This window comes from Primulina huaijiensis, chromosome 2, assembly GCF_012295235.1.
Source record: "Primulina huaijiensis isolate GDHJ02 chromosome 2, ASM1229523v2, whole genome shotgun sequence".
Lineage (NCBI taxonomy): Eukaryota > Viridiplantae > Streptophyta > Magnoliopsida > Lamiales > Gesneriaceae > Primulina > Primulina huaijiensis.
In genome coordinates this window covers 24,295,530-24,320,670 of record NC_133307.1, presented here as the reverse complement: position 1 = coordinate 24,320,670, position 25,141 = coordinate 24,295,530, and the positions used below count along the sequence as shown (strand labels likewise).

Below are 25,141 nucleotides of genomic sequence, written 5' to 3'. Positions count from 1 at the left end.
GAGCTTCTCTAACACAATAATTTAGAATAATTAAATTTCTATGATTTTCTCGATATTACCATAAGTATACGAGTCAAATTTAAATATAATGTAACAAATACGAATATCGTCCAACGTAGATTGATACATGCCAAATTTTCCTCAAACACAATTATTTTGTTAACTTGAACAAAAATATGAAATTTATTAAAATAAATTGTAATTCAAATAAAATTATTCAACAAGCACAATATAAATAATTTACATCAAAATAATAAATAATTAATTGTTAGGATATCATTCCACATGCCCCTTAATCTTTTATAATGATTGAATTTCAATTCATAAGTCCTGCTTTTGACGAGATTCCTCAATCTATCAATATTCCCTGTCGACCCATATTAATATAATTAATAAAATGAAATAACCAAGTGTTATTGTGTTATTCAACAATTGAAATCGATAAATAATAGTAGAATCCTCAACTTTTCGATCTATTAGAACTAACAACACGTACAACCTCATATGTTTATGAAATTTGTTGATCCATGGATTATGTTATCATGTTATAAAATCTTATGTCGGTCTCAGTTATAATACATAAAATCACTTGTAAATTGATCATGATTGATATAAACGCAATAACAAAATCAATAATGCTTTAAAATAAAATTCAATCTTTAAATCCAAACACGACCTAGATGTCTAGGAGGTAGGAACCCATCAATCCTAACAAAAAGAAAGAAATATTAGGTAGAAAATTGAAAAACGAGTGTTCGTGGTTCTTGTTTCCCTCTTCACATCTCTATGTCTCGTCCTTTTTTGACGGCCCCAGATTTCTCTCCTTGGAGGTATTCTTTGCCTACAACTCTCTTCGTTTTTTTTATTATCTTTATATATAGTAAAGAGTCCAACATTTCCTTCTTTCTTGCCCAGAAAATCCACTCAGATTTATTTCCATAATCGCATCACACTGGGACGATTATTTTCGCAGGCCCCAGCGCGACGAGCTCAATCGTTATTTTGAAAAAATAACGAGCTATATACCAATCGAGGATTTTATCCTGTTCACAGAACAATATACATCTACAAATGAAGATCCTGGTTTGTACCCTGCTATCCCTCAATAGTAACACATTCCTTGGAAAATACAGAAAACAACACATATTTTCATTTAAAAAACGTGATAGAATGTAAAAATACTATACAAATTGGGTACCAACAAGTACAAGCTTTCGGTGCTAGTCATAACCTCACCGTCCACCAAAAATTGCCCCTCGTCCGTAGAATATTTTTAAAATCACATCCCACCTTTAGAAATTTCTAAATTTCAATTTCTTTTCACATTCTATCTCCAGTCGGTTTTGTTTCCTCCTATCTATGTACTGTACAAGTTAGGTTTACTTTTTTAAGTATTTCCTACTAACACCGTTGCCTAGTTCTTACACCACCTTTTCTGCCACTCCTATTTATCCTGTTCACTCCATTAGTCCAATTTTCATCCTCATAGTCATCATCATCTTCGGCATCTGCCATTCGGCTGGCCTTCCCACCTCTTCTTGGAGGGGGCCGTTTCCTTTTGATGTTGGCAGTGTAGGTTGAGTAATCAACAGTATCTTCTTTCAATGCATTCTTGAAATCCTGAGACGCGCAGAATTATATACAAAGAACAAATCATCTAGTAAGCAAGGTCTAAAATGCAAGAGAAAAAATACAGTCAGGGCAATGGTTTAAAATTACCTGATACCTCCTCAAGAAATCTTCACTGGTGTTTGGTGGGTCTATGTTTACGTCGCTAATATTAAATGAAATGTTCTGCCGCAACAAACTCTCCCCGGGTTTAGGGGGTTCATTTGGTGAGTATGCCTAACCAAAGAAAAAAAGACCAGACTTGGATCGAATATATTTGAAATCAAATGACCATATTTGTGATTGTATTATAGCAGGAGTAGGTCATGTTAAGAGCCATTACCTGACAGCGGGCATCATCAAGGCCGAAAACAATCTTGAGATGCCGTTTCAGCTTCAAAAGAAGTTGGATAGCACCACTTGCCAGACAATCGGCCTGCGACAGATCCAAAAATGGAGAAGCCTGAGCTATTTGAAAATGCAGTCAAAGGAATTGCAGCACAATCAATTCACAGAAAACTAGAATATCGTGAATCGAATTTTTACAAGTGGAAACAGAAAAGATAACTCCTGTTGTTGAACAAAACGTGCATCAACTTCCGTTGTTTCAAAAATAAATCCAATACCACTAGGCACACTAAGCAATGCATTTTTCAAGTCATTTATAGAAGTGTATTTATTCTTGACAAATACATAGGCTTCGTGGCTTCAAAGATGTGTAAAGGAGCACTATCATGGTCGAGCAGGTTAAAGTCTGAACCATGGGTAGTCAAGGTGGTATTGTGTATTCTTCCCAACAGTTATTCATGTACCTGGATTTTCTGTAAATCAATTTTTGGCATGCAATAGGAATCTTCCATAGTATCTGAATTCTTGGACTGAGGATCTCCAGATAAATGACGACCCGGAAACACTTCAGATATTTTGTGATTCCCATCAATGTGCATGGATCTTTCGCTGACATATTGAATAGTTTGATCAGACTGAACTATCCCATTTCCATTACCTTTTGGATAAATTCCTTCTAAGGAATGCAAAAAATCCTTCATGTTTGATTCTAATGTCCCAGCTCGAACTTGTACCAATCGGTTTATAGTATATATCAGATAAAGAGGCTCATCGGGGGCGGTAAAAGGTAACAAAGCAAGAATTTCTGTACAGTACCTGTGGAAACAAAAATAATCTGAGTGGCATTTCCGAGCATGGGCAAGTATAAAAACGACAATGAGTACAGGCGACATAACTCACATGAGGAAAGGTATAACGTAATTATTCCACCTAGGCATTTCAAACTTGCGAACAACTGAAGACATAAACCTATTTCTCGAAACACGATTTGAGCGAATGAGCTTGTAAATCCGAGAAACCCCTAGTCGGGCATAAGCTGAAGTGCCAGCATCAGACCTTCCCTTCACACTGTGATGAACTTTATGGTTTGAAATTTCTGCCATAGCATCACTCATGCTATGTATGAACATAAACGACAACTGAAGTCCATCTCCCAGACGGCTTTCGAAAAAAGCTGGATACCTGAAGAAAGCAATCAATAAGTTCCAACAACAGTTCAAGGTCAGAGAGTAATGAATGAATCACATAAATGAACATACTTTTCATTCATATTCATCAGCAGGTGATGAGCCAGCTTTGAGTTAACCTCCTGAGGATCTGTTTCAAGAGCAATAAGATATGGAACACAAGTAATTGGATGTACAAGACCTTGACGCAACACAACTTCCACAATCTGTGCACAGGTGAGAAACAAACAAAATTAATCAATAACGATTATTATTGTAAATTCTGATAGAGTATTAGGCGTTAAAAATAGGATTCCCAAAGTTGGTTGAGAACCAAATATGTTGGAACTTAGGTTGCATTTGAGGAGATGAAATTGAAATTCATGTATTTCAATTATTGTTTTATTGTTAACAATAAAATATATGAAATCTTAAATTCATACCTTACTTATTTACATATTAGTTACACAAAGTAAAATGGATTCAAATGCCTTCATTCTTGGTGAACTTGAAATTTATCCTAATTAACATAAAACAATATATAAACGTGCAAGGGATGGATTTGAAGCTTATGGTACTGTTTCTCTAAAACTACAAAATACATTCGAAATCCATCAATCCAAATGCAACTTTATTTTTGGGTCTTGAACTAGCAATACAATCACCATCGTGAAAACATACTTGAGAGAAAAAAATTGGGTTATTTATTTTATTCATTTTGGATTTGGCGTGAGTGTGTGCACGCGATGGGGTGGGGTGTCAAGAGTATCTCATGACTAAAAGCTGAAACCGAAGAAAAATAAGAACCTTTAGAGCTGCTTGGCGCACTTGTTCATTCACATCCAAACATCTCCCTAGGATGTTATCCCAATACAGCTGAACTATTCCACCACATATGTTAGTATCACCAGCACCTGCAGCAACAGGCACACTTTGGACACCATCAATCGAATGACCAACTTCATTTTTACTAGCTTTATCAGATTCCAGTTGACTTTCCGCATGCAGAAGGTATTCATACATGTTCTGTAATGATTGCATCTGCAAACCAAAAATAGCATTAACAAAATATAGAAAAAAGGATGGTGCCACGGTGGGATCAACAAAAACAAGAATACCTTCAGACGATCATCAGTATCAGAGGAAAGTGTAGCCTCCAAGATTTTACCAACATCCTTTTGCAACATAAATTCAGGCCGAGCAATTAAAACATATCCTAAGGCCTGAAGAGAATACAAAATTACGTAATGAAATTTATAATAGTTAAACAATGTTCCAAAACTTTAGCAGTACAGCGGATACCTGTAACGAGCGGACCTTAATGATGAAATCTTCAGCCTGAAGATACTTTTTAAACAAGTTAACACTGCTTGTGACATCCACCATCCTTGTGTTGGAAGAAGATGCAGCCGACAGAGAACTACTATAGCGTATTAACAACCCCAGGCAAAAAAGAGACCGACCTACTTGCTGACAAGATAAAAATTAGTGATCATATGTTCACGAAACCTGAGATATTCAAGCAAGTGAAAAACTAAAAAGAGTTACAGCTGTGTGAGGGGATGAAGGAATAAGATAATTTAATATAATTGGCTGAGCACGAATAAACTAGCAGCAATTGCAGAGGGGTTGATGTATCTAGGTTAGCATAAATGCACAAGTAGCAACGTCTATCATTCCAAGACAAGACTAAGCTTAATGTCCTTCAATATGCTTTTCATATCTTTAACAAATTTAAAGTTGAAAACAATTGCGTCCACAAGAAACAATCTGCTTTGTCATACATAATTGTCTATGTTACTTTGGAATATAACAAGATATGATAACATGTCATATTTGCTATCATAAAAATCTCAGAAACCATAACATAATCAAGAAATTACAAATCTCAAACATCACTGTAAAGGAGAAGTTGGTGCATGCGCGTGCAATGGCCTTGCAAAAAAATTATGTAGGATATGGCAAAGGAACGAATAATAGACAAAGAAATAGAGCATGTAAGGGAAAAGAATTAATGCGCCCCACAGCAGAAAAGTTAACCAAAAATGTTTGCTGTATGTTTTTTAAGCATTTGAAATGAGTATAATTAGCTAAGATCGAACAAAAACCCTAAAATTTTTATGACAAACAGGAACCTGCTTGTTATCAAATCCCAAGGCATCCAGGCGTTTATAGAACAACTGAATAAGATATTCAACCACACTTGCCCCTTTTCCTGTTACCTTTCCCACGGAGCACAAACACCTGATATTCGAAAGACAAGATACCTCAGAAAACAGATGCAAAAAAATGTAGCATTAACACGAAACTGAAATTGAAACTGATCCCAATCTTATGAAGCCTATTTAAGAAACTAGAGACAGTCAAATACTCAGCTACCATACAACTCACAAATTTAGTAACAAAGTATAAAATTGCAGAGCCGGAGAGAAAAAATATAGTGTCAGGAAACTCTTCCCACCAGGTCAATAAAACAAATTACCCAGGAAAAAATGTTGCCAACATTCAGGCTAATAGTAAATTGTTCGAGATTATTGGAAATATATTCTATTGAATTTTTTTCTTAGGAAAAATAGGAAAGTATACACGATATAATCATAAAGATAGAATAGGATTTGAATAATCAATTAGGGATTTTCATTATTATCTTCCCTTGTATTGTATACAGACAAACATGTATATATTATGTATCAGAATTAATAAAGAGGAAAACAAGAAAGTTTGTCCAATTCTTATTTCATGGTACCAAAGAAGGCGATACTGCTGCCTTGTCTTTGATTCATTTGTGTCTGTTTCATTGTTCCCAAAATGTACTCCGAAGTATCCACCACCATGGAAACCGCGACAACCATATCCAAATCCTTTTATGTTCCTTTGTTTGATGACCAGTCTCTACAAATTACGCAACACAAACTTAATGGTGTGAATTTACGAGAATGGTGTCCGTCCGTCATACTTGTCATCAAGGGAACAGGAAAATCAGCTACCTGGTTGGAGCAATTACTGCCCATGGAGAAACCACGGCTGGTTATAGCACTTGGGAGGCTGAAAACTCGATTGTCATGGCTTGGCTCATCAATTCTATGGAACCAAGCATTGGTCAAACATTCTTTTTTACCATATTGTTACGGAGATTTAGGATGCAGACCAGGAAACTTATTCTGATCTCGAAAATACATCTCAATGTTCCAAGATTCGCTCAAAAATCAGCAACATCAAATAAGGCAGTCTCACTGTTACAGAATATCACAATTCCCTCGTGGAATTGTGGCAAGAAATTGGTCTCTTTTATGGAATTGGATGGGTGCTTTCTACCGATGTCGAGACATATAAAAATATGCTGGAAAGATAGCGTACATTTGAATTATTTCATGGGTTAAATCCAGACTTAGATGAAGTGCGGGGAGGTTGTTGGGTGTGAAGCCATTCCCCACTATGCGTGAATCTTTTGCGGAACTAAGTCGAGAAGAAAGCAGGAAACATGCGATGTTAAATTCCTCACAACAAGACTCACAACCTTTGGAAACTCGAGGTTCTGCCCTTGTGACAAACAAACATAACGATGGTCGTAACAAACTATGCCACAAACGTGAGACTTGTTGGGATTTGCTTGGCAAACATGCCGATTGGAAGCCACGAAAACTACACAGGAGCCCAAAATCTGCTCACTTGGCTAAATCAAAGTTCAACACCAATGCCGGACTTGAAGACATGTTATGGCAACTCCTCCACCAGACCAAACTTTCAACAAATGCTGATGGTCAAAACTCTAAATCTCCTACTGCTGCTATGGAACAAACAGGTACAATCAGCCAAACCTTTTTGTCCAAGTCATAACAACCTAATTGTTGGATTGTAGATACTGGGGATTCTGATCATATGACAGGGTCCATGGAAGTTTTTGATGATTATACCAACTGTCAACAACAGAATAAATGTGGGGATGGCAGATGGAAAAACCTCACCAGCCGTGAGCCAGGTCACGGTTTGCTTACCCAATATTATATTGAAATCCGTTCTTTTTGTACCTAAGTTGACATACAATTTGTTGTTTCTTAGTAAGTTGACACATGGCATGGATTGCATTGTGACCTTTTTCTCCTCTCATTGTGAATTTCAGGACCATTCTTCGTGAAAGATGATTGGCATTGCTAAGAAGAAAGATGGAATGTACTAACTTTCGAGAGTTGAGAATTCCAATAATACTAAGTCAAAAAATACAAGGTCGTTGCATGTTGTCTCTAATTCCAATATTTTGTTATGGCATCAACGTTTGGGACATCAAATTTCTTTTATATGTAGATGTTGTATCCTCATCTTATCATCAATAAAGAAAAAAATCGTTTCACTGTGAGTATTGTTTTTCTACAAAACAATCCAGAAGTTATTATATGTCCCATACATTCAAACCCTTTTCACCTGATTCATAGTGATATCTGGGGTATAACTCGAACATCTAATTTTAATGGAACTCACTGGTTTATTACTTTTATTGATGACCATACTTGGGTTTTGTTGGTGTATTTGATAAAAAGTAAATCAGAGGCCTTTAATTGGTTCAAACAATTTCACAAATTTGTTCTAAAATGTTTTCCAGTCCACCATCCAGGTTCTTTGAATAGATAATGATCGGGAATATTTTTCTTGTGAATTATGCCAATATTTGAAGGATAATGGGATACACCACCAAAGTTCTTGTGTTGACACACATAAGCAAAATGGGGTTGTTGAACGCACGATCTCTTATGTTCAGTAGTTTTGTTCCTAATACCTATTGGGGTAGGCTAATCTCACGTCTGCTTGATTAATTAATCGCCTACCTTCAAAGACCCTTCAATTCAGAACTCCTTTGAATGTTCTCGTTAACTAGTTCCCAACCGTGAATCTTTTCAATTCGTTGTCTCCAAAAGTGTTTGGTTGTGTTGCCTATGTCCATGATACACAACCCAATCGAAGTAAACTCGACCTGAAAGCATTTAAAGGTGTCTTCGTTGGTTATTCTCTGACCCAAAAAAGATACAAATGTTATCCTGCCTTCCTCAAGCATTCCAGTCTTCTGTGATGTAACTTTTTTTGAAAATATGATGTCCTATTCCAACGACCGTCTCCAGGGGGAGAATTTGGATAGACACGGGAATTGGAATCCCACTGTATCATTTCCTATATCACAAGATGTCTCACCATTACCCATACATTCAGCACCTACTGAACTCGTGCGTTAACATGATAGTACACCACTTGTACACGTGAATTTAAGTTTCATTCTTATTCCCGATCCAAGTCAGTCAAGTCCAGTTTCACATCAAAATTGTGGAGGAAAACCTACTTCCATGAAACCTCATCTTCAAACCTATTCTCGCAGTTAGAAGGCTCCTCAGCAAGATCAATCATTGAACCAAGAATGGGTTTCTATTTAGAACAGTGATTGCAGTGCGGAAAGGGGTAAGATCATGCACTAAACACCATATCCCTAACCTGCACAAATTTTTTTTTAAGGCTTTGACAGCGAACATTGATGGTGTAAAAGTTCCAAAAGATATACACAAAGCTCTAAAAGACCCGAAGCAGAATTAGGCCATGCAGGAAGAATTGAGAGCATTGCATGAAAATGGAACTTGGGAGGTGGTTGACTTACCAAAGGACAAAAAGGTGGTTGGGAGTAGATGGGTCTTCACTGTGAAATACAACGCAGATGGAGAAGTTGAAAGGTACAAGGCTCGGTTAGTGGCACAAGGTTTCACACAAACATATGAAATTGATTATGAAAGAAACATTTGCTCTCCTAGCCAAACTCAATTCTGTCTGCTATCTCTAGTAGCAAACCTAGATTGGGAGTTGCATCAGCTTGATGTAAAAAACACCTTTTTTAATGGAAGCCTTGATGAAGAAGAGTATATGAAGATTCCACCAAGGTTTGAGTTAGAACAAGAACTGAGTAAAGTCTGCAAGCTTAAAAAATCATTGTATGGTCTGAAACAGTCCCCATGCGCATGGTTTACTAGATTCAGTTCAACTATTACTCGATTTGGATATAATATAATCACAGCCACAGGAGATGATATTACCGAGATTTTTTTTTTATATAAGAAATGATATCTTTATTAATAATATTGTGTCAAATTACATTAGTGGACTAGTGATCCATATTTGATATATTGCGAAATTGGGCTTTTGTTTATCATTAAAATGTATCGTGTCGTGTACTTTATAAGCTCAAGAACCAGCTGAAGGAAGAATTCCAAGTGAAAGACTTGGGATCCTTGAAATATTTCTTTTGGATGGAAGGGCTAGATGTAAAGAAGTTATTTTCATTTCTCAGAGAAAATACACCCTCGAACTACTGAAAGAATCCGGGAAGTTGGTTTGCAAACCAGTGAGAACTCAATTGGAGCAAGATTATAGACGATGAGCCATCCATGGACTTGGGGATATACCAACGCCTGGTTGGTAAATTGGTTTACCTCTCTCTTACACGACCATATATTGCAAACGTTGTGAGTATCGTTAGTCAATACATGCATTCACCTGCCCGAAGACACCTAAAGACTGTAAACCATATTCTGAGATATCTTAAAGAAACTCCTGGGAAAGGATTGAAGATTGCAAATCAACTTCATGATATTTCACCAAGCTGTGGGGCAACTTGGTCACTTGGAGAAGTAAGAAACAAACAATCGTGGCAAAGAGTAGTGCCGATGCAGAGTTTCGGGTTATTGATCAAGGAACGTGTGAAATTATATGAAAGAGTCACTAATAATCTATACAAGCAGGTGCTGGAAAGAATAAAATCGAGGCTTGAGGGGTGTAAAACCAAGTACTTGAGTTTTGCAGGACGGAAGGTATTAGTGCAATCGGTGCTTAATGCTATCCCACTTTACACTATGCAAACAAACCTTTTACCCCTGGGAATCTCCTCCGATATTGAGAAAACAATTCGGAATTTCTTATGGGGGGGAAATACGGGGAACGGAAATGTCACTTGGTTAAATGGGGAGTTGTTACTAACCCAAAGTCTATGGGACGCCTTGGAATTAGAAGGCTGTATCAAATCAATCTAGCCTTCATGGCTAAACTGGGCTGGTGTTTATTGGAAGAGAAGGAGAGCCTCTGGGCACAAGTAGTGAAGGATAAATACATACACAATGCTTCTACTAGTAGGGCCTCCAAGCAAAACAGGGAGCATCTAATACTGATAAGTGGTTGGGAAATGAACCACTAAATAATCATCAACTCAAGGACATTGACATAGAGATGAACAAAACAGTCTATGAATATCGGATCAGAAATGAGGGTTGGAATTGGGAAGCCTTAAATGGGATGTTACCTACCCTTGTGGAAAATAATTGGATACTTGTACGCTGAGTGAGGTAGAGGATATAGAAGACAACGGGAAATTCCCAATCAGCTCGGCTTACGAGCTGCTAATGGACATGCATGAACAGAAAAGCAAAAACTCTTGGGAACCATTTGGAAACTGGAAGTTCCTTATTGGATAAGAGCCTTTATTTGGATAGTAAGGCATGACAAGATTGTGAGTAATGTGCGCTCTGTGTCACAATGATCTGGAAGACGTGGATCATATTTCCCGAAAATGTGAGGAAGCGAGGGGAACCTGGAGAAGCTTAATGTCTATTAATGAGTTTCAAAAGATTCTGAACCTAAGCTTTGACAAGTGGCTTATGGCGAACTTGGATCATGGACATCATAACAATGAAGCTACGGAATGGAGTATTCTCTTTGCCATTGCACGATGTTGGATTGGGCATTGGCGAAATAAATTTGTGTTCGACAACAAGAAAATGGATGTGGTCCTAGTGGAGTGGCTAAATAACCAATTCAGAGAAATTAAATAGCCTTTGCTTCTATAAAGGTTATGCCAAGCCACGACCAGGTATATGCCAACTGCATAGTTAGGTGGATACCTCCTCCCAAAGGGTGGTACTCTCTCGATGTAGATGGAATTTGCAAGAAGAGTACTCGAAAGGCAGGCGGGGGGGGGTTACCGCGAAATGAATCATGCGATTACATCACGGGCTTCATGTATAACATAGGATGGTGCTCGATTGAGGAGGTTTGGGCTGTTTTCAAGGGGTTGGAACTAGCGTGGCGGCAGGACACAAGAAGATTTTACTTGGGATTGAGTCAAAGGTAGTGGTCAAGTAGCTGAATAAAGAGGGGATGCCAGGTTCATACTTACTCAATTTGATTTCTATCTGTACAAACCTCTTTGCAAGAAATTGGGAAGTTAGAATCAAGCATATCTACCGGTAACAAAATAGGGCTGCTGATTTTTGGATGCAGAAGCTCTGAAATTTGAAAGAGGATACAAAACTATTTTGACTCCTCCTGTAGGCCTACAAGATATCATTAGGAAGACAAGACGGGAATTGGCTCGTGTAGAAGAGTAGCAGTTAGATGGTTGATTAATGTTGGGTGACTACCCTCTCTTGTAACCAAAAAAAAATTATACAAGATCTTCAGTCATTTTTTAAGGATGAGGACTTAGAGAGAAATAAAAGAATTTTCACTCGATGAGGCAACTGTTTACACCGACCGCTTCACATGTCTATCCATTCCATGAAATCTTTGCCTTAATTGGTCAATAATTTAACCATAACAAATGCTACATGATGCCGAGAATCTATAAATAATCATCAGAAAAATACTTTGTATGGAAGAAGGAAAAAACATCAACACTGATGCCTTCAACAAAATATATAAAACAATGATTACAAAAGATTTTGAGGAATTCAACAGCACGAACAGCCAAAGATCAAAGAATCATATTTTCACTTACTGAAATCTGACCTTCCAAAAAAAAAAATAGTTACTTTTCTCTTAATATACAGAGAATTCCCACATTAACCTTAAATGCCTTCTTTCACCAAAAACGTTGGCCATAGATTGTACTTAAAAGTCACCAAAAAATGTAATTGATATCAACTCAACAGCCTTCAATCATCAGAAAGGAACATACTGGATGTAGTGAAAGTTCCGATTATTGAAGAGGTAGTGGTACAAAATCCTTGAAGTAAATGCATTTTCAATTGACATAAAACAAAAGACAAATCACGGAGAGAAGTAGAATACTTGATGCAAGCATGGACAACTGTCAGGAAAGAATGTCGAACAATCATATGCTTTAGATCTTGTTCAAGTTCTTCGCAAACAGTTTGAGGAAGCTTGCGCAACAAAGGCAAGACAGAATCGATTAAAAATATTATGCTCTCCAATAGCTGGGCAGTCACCCGATTGTCGGACTGCAAAAAGGGAAAAACTTGTTAACTCGTTCACAATTTAAATTTAAGACTTTCGAGAATATTTTGCTATTATGGTTTTCAGCAAGATCACGAAATAAATACCTGTGTGACCTCACACAAATACTTGCATCTCCCGTTCACGAGTCTGTGCTAATGACCAATTTCATATAATTATAAACATACTCTCTTAAGACACCAGATTTCGGATTCCACCTCAACCTTAGGAACGCAAATCAAGTTTCAATTTAAATAAAATGTGTATTCAATCCTTTGTGCCTATTAAAATGAGAATTCAAAAGTCCTAAGTATCTTAACCCTCTTAACTAGTAGTCAACTAACAGAGAAAGTAAAAATCACTCTGCAGCATGCTATTCATGAGAGAAAAAAAAACCTAGAAATATGATATACATGATCATAACATACACAACTGAATATCATCTAGACAAGGCACTCTATACAACCTACTAAACTTTACACCGAATAAGTACTGTCGTTTGCTTGGGGTTTGATCTCATTGAAAGTACAAAGTTGAAAGAGAAAGGGGGAAAAACACCAGACACGCTACAAGAGTTATTCAGTCCGGAAAGATTTCAAATCACTAACAGCTGAAAACATCAATGATGCCATGTTTAAAATAAATTAAATTACTCTTGTAGAGTAGATAAAGAAAATCATTATCTCCAACTGGTAGCTGCAAGACATTTCTCACAACATAGGTTGATTCCTATTAACTAGTTGATTACATTACCGCCACCCAACTTTAAAAAGTGGTAAGAAACATCCAAGAAACAAAATGTGATATTCCAACAATAAACGTGGAATGCTGAGCACACAGTCAACAAGAATCTCAATACTGATAGATTAAAACCATCATATTTATTCATGCGAGACTTTTGTTATGCATTCATTGCCTGAATCCATGCCACAACATAAAGGTGTTATAGAGTATCTTCATTTGTATGGGTTGTGTTACTGGAAAAGAAATTTGATTGACCTGACTTTTCAGATATGGTTGTAGGGTGACCACAAACTGAGAAGGATCAGAAGATGGCACGCATAGAGTAGGATCCGCCAAACAAAAGGCATGCAATAGTAAAGCATATGGTAGCATGAGCTCTTCTCCTTCCTCACTACTTACTTCAGTAACCTGGAGGAACATGGCAAATTCGACAATTAGCATTGCCGGATAAAGATTACTTTTAGAGAGAAAAAAAGTGAAAATGCCACAATATTACAAGGATATTATAGTCCTTGATAATTTTTTGTTGCCTTGTTTAATCAAAGAAGCAAGGGACATATTAATTTCCAAAATGATAAACTTGGTAATTCCTGGGTTGAGAAGATATTCTAGTGAATTTACAGAAAATTGGAACAAAACAATCTAAATACACACAAGGAATGGCATACAAATATGAATCCGCTTTATCCAAAAGCATTACCTGCAATACTTTTTCCAACAAACACTTGCACATCAACTCACAGCGTCTACGTACTGAAGCAAGTAATACGGGATTTATTCCAGCAGCTTTGGCTGATTGTGGAAAGAAATCAAGGGATAAGTTTCTTTTAATAACAGTAACAAGTGGTTTATGACTAGACATCCTTCTCAGCATCTCTACAATTTGTTCCGTCTTCTTAGCCACTTCCAATGGGACACAACTTCCATCTTTAAATGAATGGGTCTGCATGCCTGAATGCTCCTCAAACCAAAATTCGAAAAAAGTCTTGCAGACAAGGTCCTGAAAAGGAGAATGGCATCAAGAACACACGAATGAAACAACAGAGGATCTAAAACAGCTTAAAGATCAATAAACAAAGTAATATTCAAGCTATCAGAAAATAAGAAATAATTACAACAAAGATGCATGCAATCAGGAAAATATTCAAAAAATAATCAGAAGCAGAGGATTCCATTGCATTGCCAGATTCACAGAAGCAACGGCACCCGTGCCCCAGCAGAGGCTATGAGTTTGGGGACATGATTTAACAAACCAACATACAAAAGTAGTTTTGAGTGCAGCTAACAAAATAGAATCAAACACCTGTACGCTGGATTCTTCATCATTGATGCGAGATATTATTTCAAAGCAAGCAGCAGAAAATAGTGAAAATCCAGTATCAGAGGTACACATATCCTTGATGATTTTGATAGCACGTTTTCGCACACTAATCCCTGTATCCTTGATTCTCTCCGCTACCTTCTCAAAATACTGGAAAAAGTAACCGAAAATTAGAAATCAAATCAACCCCATAAGTATCAAATCAAGTATCTGCAACTGAAATACCTTTAGACCAACATCAGGATGTGATGCAATATGGCGACCAACAAGCTCAAGAGCAGATTCTCTGACAGATATGGCAGAGTCACAAAACCTTCCCTCAACAGCCAAGTGGACAAACTTATCACCCAAAACCTCTGGATCAGCTTCTACAATGATACTAACCTGTTGTCCCAAAGAGTATACAACGGAAGAGGTCAAGGTTCCTCGCCTTTCAATGTCAGATGGTGCTGAAAAGAAAAAAACTAGAAGAAAAGGAAGCCAGGAGGCATGGTATCCAAAAACAGATTTATAAACATACCGCTCGCATTGCTTTAGAACGAATCGTGGGTGAGTTGTCTCTTAGACTTGCCTGATGGTAGTAAAATCGTAAGTATAAACATCCAAATGCTAGCTTATTAAAGAATCAATGTTCACCTACCAGGAGCACTTGAAGAATCTTGTCAAACCCTCTAGCGAAAGAACTATTTTGTCCTAATGCCAAAGCTAACTTTTTAACTGAATCCCGTGTCAGGGAGGATGAAAATGAAGAAGACTCACGCACAATTGCTCTTGATTTTAGCCTAGTGAGGTAGCAGTAGATTTTTTGTTCGGAAGCAGGGAGGTCATCCTTATACCATAGGCAAAGATAAAACCTGCATGTCAATATATTTTCATAGGTTTATGAAATTTTAAAGTATGAATAACCAATAGTTTTTCTTTAGTTGCTTACCATCGTGCAAAGAGGCGTGTGTCATCTTCGGACCGCACATCCTGCAGATAATTGAGAAGCATTTGTTGAACAATATCCTGTATTGTCACAGTGTCGTGTCTAGAAGACTTTTTCGACTGATTTCGATTCTTTTTTTGATCGTCCTTGTCCTGGGACACACAGTATGTTTTCAAGACAAGAAGTTGTCTCTCGCACAGACAGATCTGGCAATCTGAGTTTCGATAATGAACTTCATTCTCCATTCCTTCCATACAATCAACATGAAATCTTCTCTGACAACCTTGACACACGAATAAAGACCTTTCACCTATTGCACCCTTACAAACAGAGCATGAATCCTCTTCATAACTTGGATCAACAATTTCACTATTAATGAACTCCTGCAAGATCCAAAATTTGTCATTCCTACACAGGACAGCATCGTGCTTTAACCTTGCAGCAATTGTACCCAGTAGGTCAATGGCCATTATCCGAGCGGTAATATCTTTAGATTTCAGCCCAGCATTTTGAAGTAGTAACACGCAAAGAACCTGCAAAAAACATTACATAAATATCAAGCAGATAATAATGTCCATCCGAAGAATAACTGTAAAAAGGCTACCTCTAGAATAGCAGCTGAGGCAGGATACTCTGGTAAGTTCAGAGTAGTGAGTAAATCCATGACAAGATTTTCCATTATCATCTTCAGCTCAGATGCATCCTGACTTTTTGTGCTGGCAAGTCTCTGAAGAATTCGAGTCCAAAAGAGGCAGCAAGATTCCGTAATTGCCTCATAGCATTTGGCAGGGTATCCAGGGTCAACTGAAACCTCCACTAATGGATTTTCGGACCTAACAACTTCAGGAAGATTGGCACTATACTGAACCATTTGAATGAACAGAGCTGTGACTAACTGAATTTGTCTCTGCTCTTCATCGGGAAGATGATAGGCTCTTGGTACTCGCTTAGAGAGTGGTGACTTTAGAATGATTTGAACAGTTTCATCCATCACATAAGATCTATGCTGAGTATACATGTAATATATCTGTTTGCCAATTTGACAAAAATAAGACTCAGCACAAGCAGAAAATGTAGAAAATTAGAGATAGACCAGAACAGGTACTAGGTAAGCTGATTCCATTACCCCACCAATTAAACTGATCGCTTTCAGCTGCAAAAGTGGGATGTTATCAACCAAAAGTGTCTGCAAACTAGTTCTCACGAGCTGGAGAATGCAACTATCAGAAAAGCGCTCTATTGACAGAAACTGTTTTAGAAAACTAAGAATAGTGCACAACTTCTGAGTTACAGTATTCACGACAGAAAGCCCCCTGAAGAAAAAAATTATAATTATTCTGGGAAGAAAAACCTTACACAACTAAAACATCATCAGAAAAAATATGAAGTCATCATTGTACTTGTTTGTTGTGGATTTCTTTTCTTTTACACTCTTCGAGGTTCGTCTTTTTTTACTAGCTGAACCAAAATCAGCTGCTTCTTCATCTTCTTCATCTAATATTCAAAAGGAAAATTAACAAACAGCAGGAAAAAAATAAACAAACAGCAGGAAAAAAATAAACAAGGACATTTGATCATCAGGATAAAAGTGTAAAATGTAAGACATATTATACAAAGGAGAAGTTAAGATCCAAAAGCAAGAAACATGAGACCTAGCTCTACTTGCATCCACTCCATAACCTTAAAGGAAGAACAATGATCGAGCTGAATGGACACCACATCCACATAGTAGAAAAGAAATTCATTATTGCCACAGGAGAACAAAATGACAATCTATGCATTATGGAAAAATAGAAAACTTTACACATTTTCAACAAACAAAGAGGTAAATTCAGGTCTTGTTGTACATCTAAGAGAGTTAAGAAGCAACGGAGGAGATAAAACACTAACTGAAGAAGTCATTCTACATGATTGTTGTACAAAAAGGTAAATAACTCAAATAACAGAAAGGGCAGACTGGCTAGCAGCATAGCATACCATCAATGGCTCCGATATCAGTTGGCTTATGCATAGCACGGTATGCTGGATCACAAGCAAACATAACATCCAAAATTTGATGCCTTGAGAAATCCAGGATTCTTTCAATATTCTGATATGAAGAGGCAAAATTATTGAAAAATATCAATAATCTGGTAACATTATACAGAATTTTGTGCAGCAAGGAACTAAAAGCAAGATTACATCCCCAGATATTTTCACACACCAAATGAACTTAAATGATTACCTCTTCTTTGTAAAGCTGTTTAGGCATATCATCATGAGTCATAATAGCTAAAGCTCCATGGATTGACTCGAGAGAGCAATAAATGGATGACACAACGTCAGCATCCAGCTGGAACATAAGGAAAATAATTAATGAACATTAAGCATGAGCAGCAAAGATAAATGAATGCTAACCACGTAAACTTGACAACTGAAGAAGGGAAGCGTTAAACGAGTCAAAGGTAGGGAAAAAGAAACACCCGGAAATCGTCTGTAGGGAGTGTGTAACCTCCACCCCACTATAAGTTCTTAGAAAGGGTTACTGAAACTTGATAACAAAATCCCTAAGCAAACAAGACCTAGAACCGTAAAAAATCCAGTAAAGGTACATATGAATAAGAAACGATCTGATTTTGTGGAACATGCAAAACATTCTACAGTAGATTCAGAAAAACTCGATTAGAATATGCACAAGTGCTATATGAAAAGATCTCCATCATGTGAGTCCAAAATAAAAAAGGTTGAAAAATGCACACAGAAAAGATCTGGCCCTCCAGAGAATACTTGACATTAACCTTCATCCAGGACAGATTCTCACAAGTAACAGCTGATTGGGTTGTTGAGCAAACAGTCATTGGTGGATGACCTAGTTGCTTCGAATAAAATTGGGCATCAGTTCTGACATGCTTAGATTTGGGCGTGCAGCCACGAATCCACTTATGTGGGATAGTTATATCAATGCATGGTGGTTTGGTTTCCTCGAATGGAAACCAGGGTTGAGATATTTAAAAAAGACTAAACATCCGTGCAATCTAGCTATATTTGTATACGCAAGATAGGACTTACTGGAGTTGGTTACTACGACAGGAGTCATTATTATAAAAGGATTTCAGTTGTGAAATAAAAAATCTGCAATTATAAACAGCGGAGAGCCATTAATGAAACGATTGCCAAGGTCGACATCTATTAAGAATTTTTCTCATACTTTTTATATGTTAATAAACTACAAACTGAGTAGTACGGAATAGACCGGACAGGCACGTTATATTGAACAATCAAATTCAAATGCATGAAATGCAAAATTGACTGTCATAGATTGAATATCATTCTTTTGAAAATTTTAATTACTTAATCTAAGAATGTAAATACTTAGCACACCATTAAATAATGTCGAATGAACGAACTCAAGTAAACAAATTCTTCATACTATCATGATTGGTGATTAAAATTAGCCAATGTTTTCATAACCGGACCGGTCATTGACACGGTCTACCCTAAAATAGCAGTTCAACAATTCAACCGGATGGCTGATTGGACAGAACACTGTAATATTATATAAAATAAAAATATAATATAGTAAATAATATATTTATTTAGATTTTAAAGATATTAAATGTGTATACATAATAAAAATATATATTTATCAAGGTTTAGAAAAACCAATTAAGCTCTAATACTACTAAAATAATATTTTTAACAAAGTTGAAAATACAAATAATCATACATATAACCAAAAATAAAATTAAAAAAATGTGAATCGATCCAAATGGTTTTTGACTGATTCATCGATTCAATACCTGTCTGACCAGTTCTTGACCGGTTTAACCAGTAAAACGGTTTTTGAGAGTCGTCCAGACCGGACCCGTAACCGGTTCCTGGTCGAACCGGCCGGTCCAGTTCGGTTCTGAAAGCACTGCTCTTAGCATGAATAATACGAAACTGGTGTAATGCTTTGAGTTTCCCAATCTTTAAACATCAACAAACTGATACACAGAAATATGACTCTTTTTTTCCACTTTCAAGTGATGTAATCACTTTATTATTATTTTATTTTTTTGGAAATAGCACAAATAGGGGAATTCATACCGAAAACAAGACCAAAGGAAAGTGAATAAAGAACAAAAACAAGGAGACATGTTAACTGCATCTAGCAAGTAAAGAAGGAATGGTTTTAATGCATTTAGTGATTTAGACATCATTCAACTACAAGAATCCTTTTTTGGGTGGTGCAGAACAACAAAAAATTACCAATAGCCAATCAATCAAGGTTGTGGGGGCTCCAGGCAATAACTATGGAGTATATGTTGGAGTGGAGATAAATCAATTTGTCCACTAAACAAACAAAAATATTATGTTTTTACACTTGTTTAAATTACTTCTTAATTAGTCCAACATAACCGTGCAACATAAATTTTGGTTTAGATATCTTCTGTAAGTTCCAGGACGTCATTTGGTTAACACAGCCATAACTGCCAGGAGTTTCTGAGGGCCTAACATATTTCACCAGCACAACGTAATGCATCAATTGATAAATACTCATTTCATTCAAACTCTGACAAAAAGGACAGCGAGAGTTTATAACAACAAATTATTTCTCCTATGGACATCTAATTATGTGTGCGCATATTTTAAAAACACTTATGCAAGCATGACAAGAGTTTTTGCGTATGTCGCATATAGGTCCAAACATCAAACATAAACAAAAATACCAGGTCAGTGGTACATTCATTGAGTACCATAAAGATACGTCAGTCAACCAGGAAAACTGTTGAACAGAAGCAAGTTCAGAACGCTTCTTGTCATAGTTATTGAAACCGCACAAGACATGTCAAGGCTCAAGACTCAAGGCTCTGCCATTGCGCCTCAACCCAAGCTAAGGGCTTAGTCCATTAATAAAGCCCAAGTCCATGGTGTGGCTAGAGGCTCAAGATCACTTTTAAGCGCACCTTCAATGTATAGATAGCAATCAAAGACGAAAGGAAAGATAATGACATCTTTTTTGACTTAAATACTAACAAATTTTGTTTTATAATTCTTTAATGATTTGTACAGCACACGATGTTTGATATGTACTGAGATTTTCTCCAGACGAACGTGTTCTAGCATATCATTATTTAGGGAGCTTCACTTCAGTAAAGAGCATGCTCTCTTCGTGCCTTGCACTTGACTTTACGATACTTATAAGCCTTAGTGTGCCTTTTGCTTCCAATAAATATACTTCTTGTCCCGTTTGGCTCATCATGAAACCAGTAAAAAAGATATGACCACATGCATTAGTAACCCTACCTAGAAATTTGAAATTTCATTATCAATATTGATGCAACAGAGATATTGATAATTAAAATTTCGGACAAAAATGGCAGCTCAAAAGCGTACGCGTCAAAGAGGTAAAATTAATTAATTCTTAAGAAAAATCTGCATGAGAGCCATTGAGAATTTACAGAAAACTGAACTTTTAGAAAGACCAAATCAAAATGATTCAAGGAAATGATAATAGGAACTCAACAATAAGATTTCACAAAAATAATTGAAATTACTGAGCCAGCAACTAAGGGATTCCAAGTCCACAACAGCGCCTAGGAAATAGGTGGCTATTAGAATTTATAATGAGAACTTGGGCCAGAAAATATGACTCCCAGATCACACCATTGTACATCGGTATGGGTCTAAAAGTGAAAAGAATTACATTTCAGCTAGACAGCTGTACATCAGACCAACAAGAAACCCCTCCCACTATACACCAGAATGATCACCCTCGGCAACTTCTTCGAAAAAACAAGAACCTCAGCATGGATATAAGTGTATATAGTTATCAAAATTGCAAGCTTACATGATAATTATAATTTATTGACAGTCCTTCTGCTCGGTGAATCTGGTGATCTAAGACCTTCAATATCCTTGAAAGAAGATCTACATGCACCATATGGAGAACTTTTTTGGCTCGCATGGAAAGAATTTGATTCGTAAGTGCCTTTAGATCAGCAAAGGGCAATGGTATCAATTCTACTTCATCTCGATCCTCGCCAAAAACTTCTGCTCTGCCACATAATTCCTCCAACATTTCACAAAAGTCTGCAATAGCTGTGTCTGAAAAGAGACCATGCTCTGCTCATTAAAACATATACATGAAGACATAATTAACACGATGATGTAGAAACCAAAAGTTAATACCTTGATGGTCACGGGAATCAGGACAAGTCCCAGGTAAAAAACCATCTTTTCCTTTCTGTTTCACTTTTGGCTTTCTAGAAGAATTTAAAACCTTCTGTATATAACCAAACAACATTTAGCTAACAAAAAGACCTTAAATCACAGTAGAAGTCAGTAGCATAACTTACTTTGTCAACATAATGGTCTTGCTGGTGTTTGCTAGTTCCAACAGAGTCTGCCTGAACTTGGTCGGCGTCTCTCCTCATTTCACCAGTCTCTCTCAGCAACTGACTGTGCACAGGCATGTTCCGCTCAAAGGGAGTTGATTCAGTTAAACCACTTCCATACATTGGCTCCTCGATAGAACCTGAGAAACTTGAAGAGTAAAATAAGTATGAGCCAGGCAACCATTGCTGATATTAGCACACAGACGACACCATTCAGAACAGTGAACATTTGATGCAAATCATATAATATTCCGGGAATGCTATTATATGAGATGAAGTAGAGAACCCAGGAAAAGCTGTAATTACAGTTCTCTCAATTAAGGCCAAGTTTTTGGCAGCAGAATTTCCTTTAAATAATCTATAACAAACTGGATGAAGAAAATTAAATGATAAATAAGCAACTAAAAGGGCAAAATTAGGGTAAGCTGTCCAATGTCAACATGTAATAGAGCAATAATCACGAAGCGCGATTTTCAACAATTACCCAATACAACTTGAAATTGCTAAACAAGGTTAAATGAGAGCAAAGTTTAGGAGTCAACGTGTCATGGCAGTAGTGAGATTGGTAGAAAGTCATTAAACTCCTTTCAGCCTATATGCTTAAACTTAAACTATCTCTAATCATCAGCGGCCATTGAATGACTTCAAAATTGGTTTCTTCCATTAAGAAACACATAAATTTTAACGATATATGAAGAGGGCTATTGCACAGTTTATAAGCTGGATTCAAGAACAACGCACAGAAAACAGCATGCTGCGATGAAACAGCAATGTTCACTAATTATATCTATCCACAGTAACAGGGTTATGAAACTAAAGAAAAATATTCTAAAAGGCAAGATGTCCTACAAGAAAGTTGCTGTTTGATACAAAATAAAAAATATTTAAAACCCATTCATGAACCATTTTACCTGGAGCAACACACCCAAATGCATCAGGATCATGCCTCAAAATTTCATTGAAAAGGTTAGAGTTCCCAATAGAGGCACCTGGTTGAATGCTTGATTGATCTTTGAGATTCCTACAAACGAATTTTCCAAAGATGCAGCTCGAGTGAAATCTACCAGAATAAATCTAAGATAATTACTAAAAATTTTGTAGCAAAAAACTTTCCTGCTTTGGAATAGAAAACATTAAAAAGCAGGTCCTCATAGAAAAAATACAATTTTTGAATGTTGAGTGAATGTCTCACAATCCACGAAGTAATTTTTCATTTACAGTAACCACATCAAATAAATATAGGAAATTTAAACAAAACTCACTCTCACCAACTGATTCATGCTTGTCCATTTTCCTAACAGGTGAAATACGAAAAGCCACGGACATGGGTCAAAGTAACATATAAGAACGAAATTCCTTTCCAAAGTTTCCACACAAATAGTTATGTAAATAGCAAGGGTTTACAAGGACCAATGTCGAATTTTAACTGACCAAACACACTAATTGCGTTGAGGAAAAGAAAGGAATGAGATTGATCATATAAAAACATGATTTCGAATGATTTACTAAAGGCAAAAGGATAAATTCTCAGCATACTGTTGAAAACAGTTAGCATTTTATATTTGATGAAAATTTACAAATGTAATTGATTTTCTTTTAAAAAAAACTGACTAAAATTCCATCAGCTTGTCAGAACCCTCACGCGGACGTACATGTCATCAGCTTTTCTTATTGCTAAAGTACATCTACATGCACAACCATTTGGTTGCTCATACTTCACATGTGTCAGTTTAAAACGGTAAAAAGTTTCTGACAATAAACATCATTACTCCCAGGAGTAAATAGGTTGTCCCCCTAATCCAGTACCTGTAGATCATCAATCCAAACTACTGTAGCTCCAAATCCAATCCCATACAACATAACAATTATCATACACTAACTAAGCTAAAATCCATCAAATCAAACACCTAAAATTCCAAAATAAAAGATGAGAAAGAAACATCAAAGCAAACTTACAGGTAACTAACATCAGTGTTCCGGAGGAGATCAACAATCTTTCCAGCAACATCACCTTGATTAGACGACCACCTGGACCTTCCGTCATCGAACAGGCGGAGTTCCTGATCCAGTGCGCCGCAGAACACAGGAAGCGACGGCAACGGCAAGCACGGCGCCACCTCGGAGTGGACTGTATTGGAGAGGCTTATTCCACAGGGGAGATCACCACTTCCGGAATTCCACATCTCGGAAGTTAATTGTGAGTGGAAATTCGTCGATTTGAGGAGCGAAACGAGGATTGATGGGGTTTCGATTTAGGGAAGAAATGTTGTAGCCCTAGAGAGAGTTGGAGGAGAGAGAATGATAAATGGCGGGGAAAAAGTACTATAAAATTTTGCGAATTTTTTAGATGCTAAAAGCACAGGTTCGATATCGCGGTCTCTGTGTCATAGGGGCTCCTGGCTATATATTAATGATTGGAGTGACGGGAATACCCTTATTCGCGGCAGTGAATTGTTCTTCGTACGGCGTCGTATTAGTCTCCGCGCGGCATACACGTAGTATGGCTTGTCACCTACGCCTTTTCATAACATAATAATATAATAATTATTGCTAGTATTTTTGTGAACAGTTGCTTTTTGTTTTTTTTAATAAGAAATAAAAACTTGAATTTTTTTATTAAAAAAAATTACATTTGAAATTTTTTAATTTTTATTAAGCTTTTTAAAAGATTAAAATTTGAATTGTAAAATTAAAAGTTATAAAAATCATAAGATAAAAGGTGTAAATTTAGAAATTTAAGTTAAAAAAATAAAAATCATAAACATTTAACAAGATATGCATAGCATGATGGATAGATAATTAGAATATTTATTTAAATAACATTTATGAAAATTCATAAAATGTTTCCCAATCAATATCAAAATAGTTTATAAACTTCTTGCAGAAGTTAAAATTTAATTACACACACTTCTTCCCCAAAAGATGCTGATATTTAAATTATTAAAATACTTGTTTCATTTTCTTTATTAAATTTAAATATAAGCTTGAATCATGCAAAAAGGCAAATGATTTGGAAATTGCAAAAATTCAATTTTTTTAAGAAAGTATTGGTCTAAACTCTAAAGCCCCCAACGGGCATGTCAGATTTTCTCTAAATTTATTTGTTTCTGAAAAATATTATTTTAAAAACGAACGTATTTAAGAATATTTCCTATTCCAAAATCTCAAGTACTTTTTTATTTCCTTTAATTTAGTAATGTATATTTTAAAAACAATTAGTTAAATAATAAATTATTCCATCATTAATTTATATAAATTATTTTTTACAAACAAAAATAAATTATATGAATTATTGCATTGACATATTGACAAAATCAAATTAAAATTTATGAACTATCTTTTTTACTGATGAAATATAGTTCAGAAAAACTCATTTAATATATTTAAAATATTTTAATATTTTTAAATTTAT

General features: G+C 36.3%; 1 protein-coding gene across 4 annotated transcripts; it reads right to left on the bottom strand.

Annotated features, from left to right (window-relative positions):
- Window positions 1-1,128: 1,128 nt before the first annotated feature.
- LOC140970812 (sister chromatid cohesion protein SCC2-like) lies at window positions 1,129-24,100 on the bottom strand. Of its 4 annotated transcripts, none has more exons than XM_073432739.1 (28): window positions 23,686-24,096; window positions 22,641-22,750; window positions 21,691-21,869; window positions 21,524-21,617; window positions 21,183-21,439; window positions 17,595-17,702; window positions 17,348-17,459; window positions 16,771-16,864; window positions 16,497-16,683; window positions 15,975-16,397; window positions 15,374-15,903; window positions 15,083-15,296; window positions 14,963-15,013; window positions 14,668-14,826; window positions 14,425-14,592; window positions 13,822-14,121; window positions 13,377-13,529; window positions 12,213-12,382; window positions 5,258-5,366; window positions 4,425-4,592; window positions 4,241-4,345; window positions 3,930-4,163; window positions 3,216-3,349; window positions 2,857-3,138; window positions 2,421-2,772; window positions 1,952-2,044; window positions 1,720-1,845; window positions 1,129-1,620 (listed from the first exon to the last, which is right to left on the bottom strand). In XM_073432739.1, the coding sequence occupies exons 1-28, from the start codon at window positions 23,910-23,912 to the stop codon at window positions 1,402-1,404; spliced, it is 5,358 nt and encodes a 1,785-aa protein (XP_073288840.1). In that variant the 5' UTR covers window positions 23,913-24,096; the 3' UTR covers window positions 1,129-1,401. The 4 variants fall into 4 exon arrangements, with proteins under 4 accessions (XP_073288840.1, XP_073288841.1, XP_073288842.1 ...); XM_073432740.1 differs by having other exon boundaries at window positions 21,691-21,877; window positions 23,686-23,701; XM_073432741.1 differs by lacking the exons at window positions 22,641-22,750; window positions 23,686-24,096 and having other exon boundaries at window positions 21,524-21,614; window positions 21,687-21,705.
- Window positions 24,101-25,141: the final 1,041 nt, after the last annotated feature.

Coding starts and splice junctions, on each gene's coding strand:
- LOC140970812 (XM_073432739.1), bottom strand. CDS start 23,912: ATGTGGAATTCCGGAAGTGGTGATCTCCCCTGTGGAATAAGCCTCTCC. Junction 16,398..16,496: donor CGATCAGTTTAATTGGTGGG/GTAATGGAATCA, acceptor ATTGGCAAACAG/ATATATTACATGTATACTCA. Junction 15,297..15,373: donor ACACGCCTCTTTGCACGATG/GTAAGCAACTAA, acceptor ATTGACATGCAG/GTTTTATCTTTGCCTATGGT.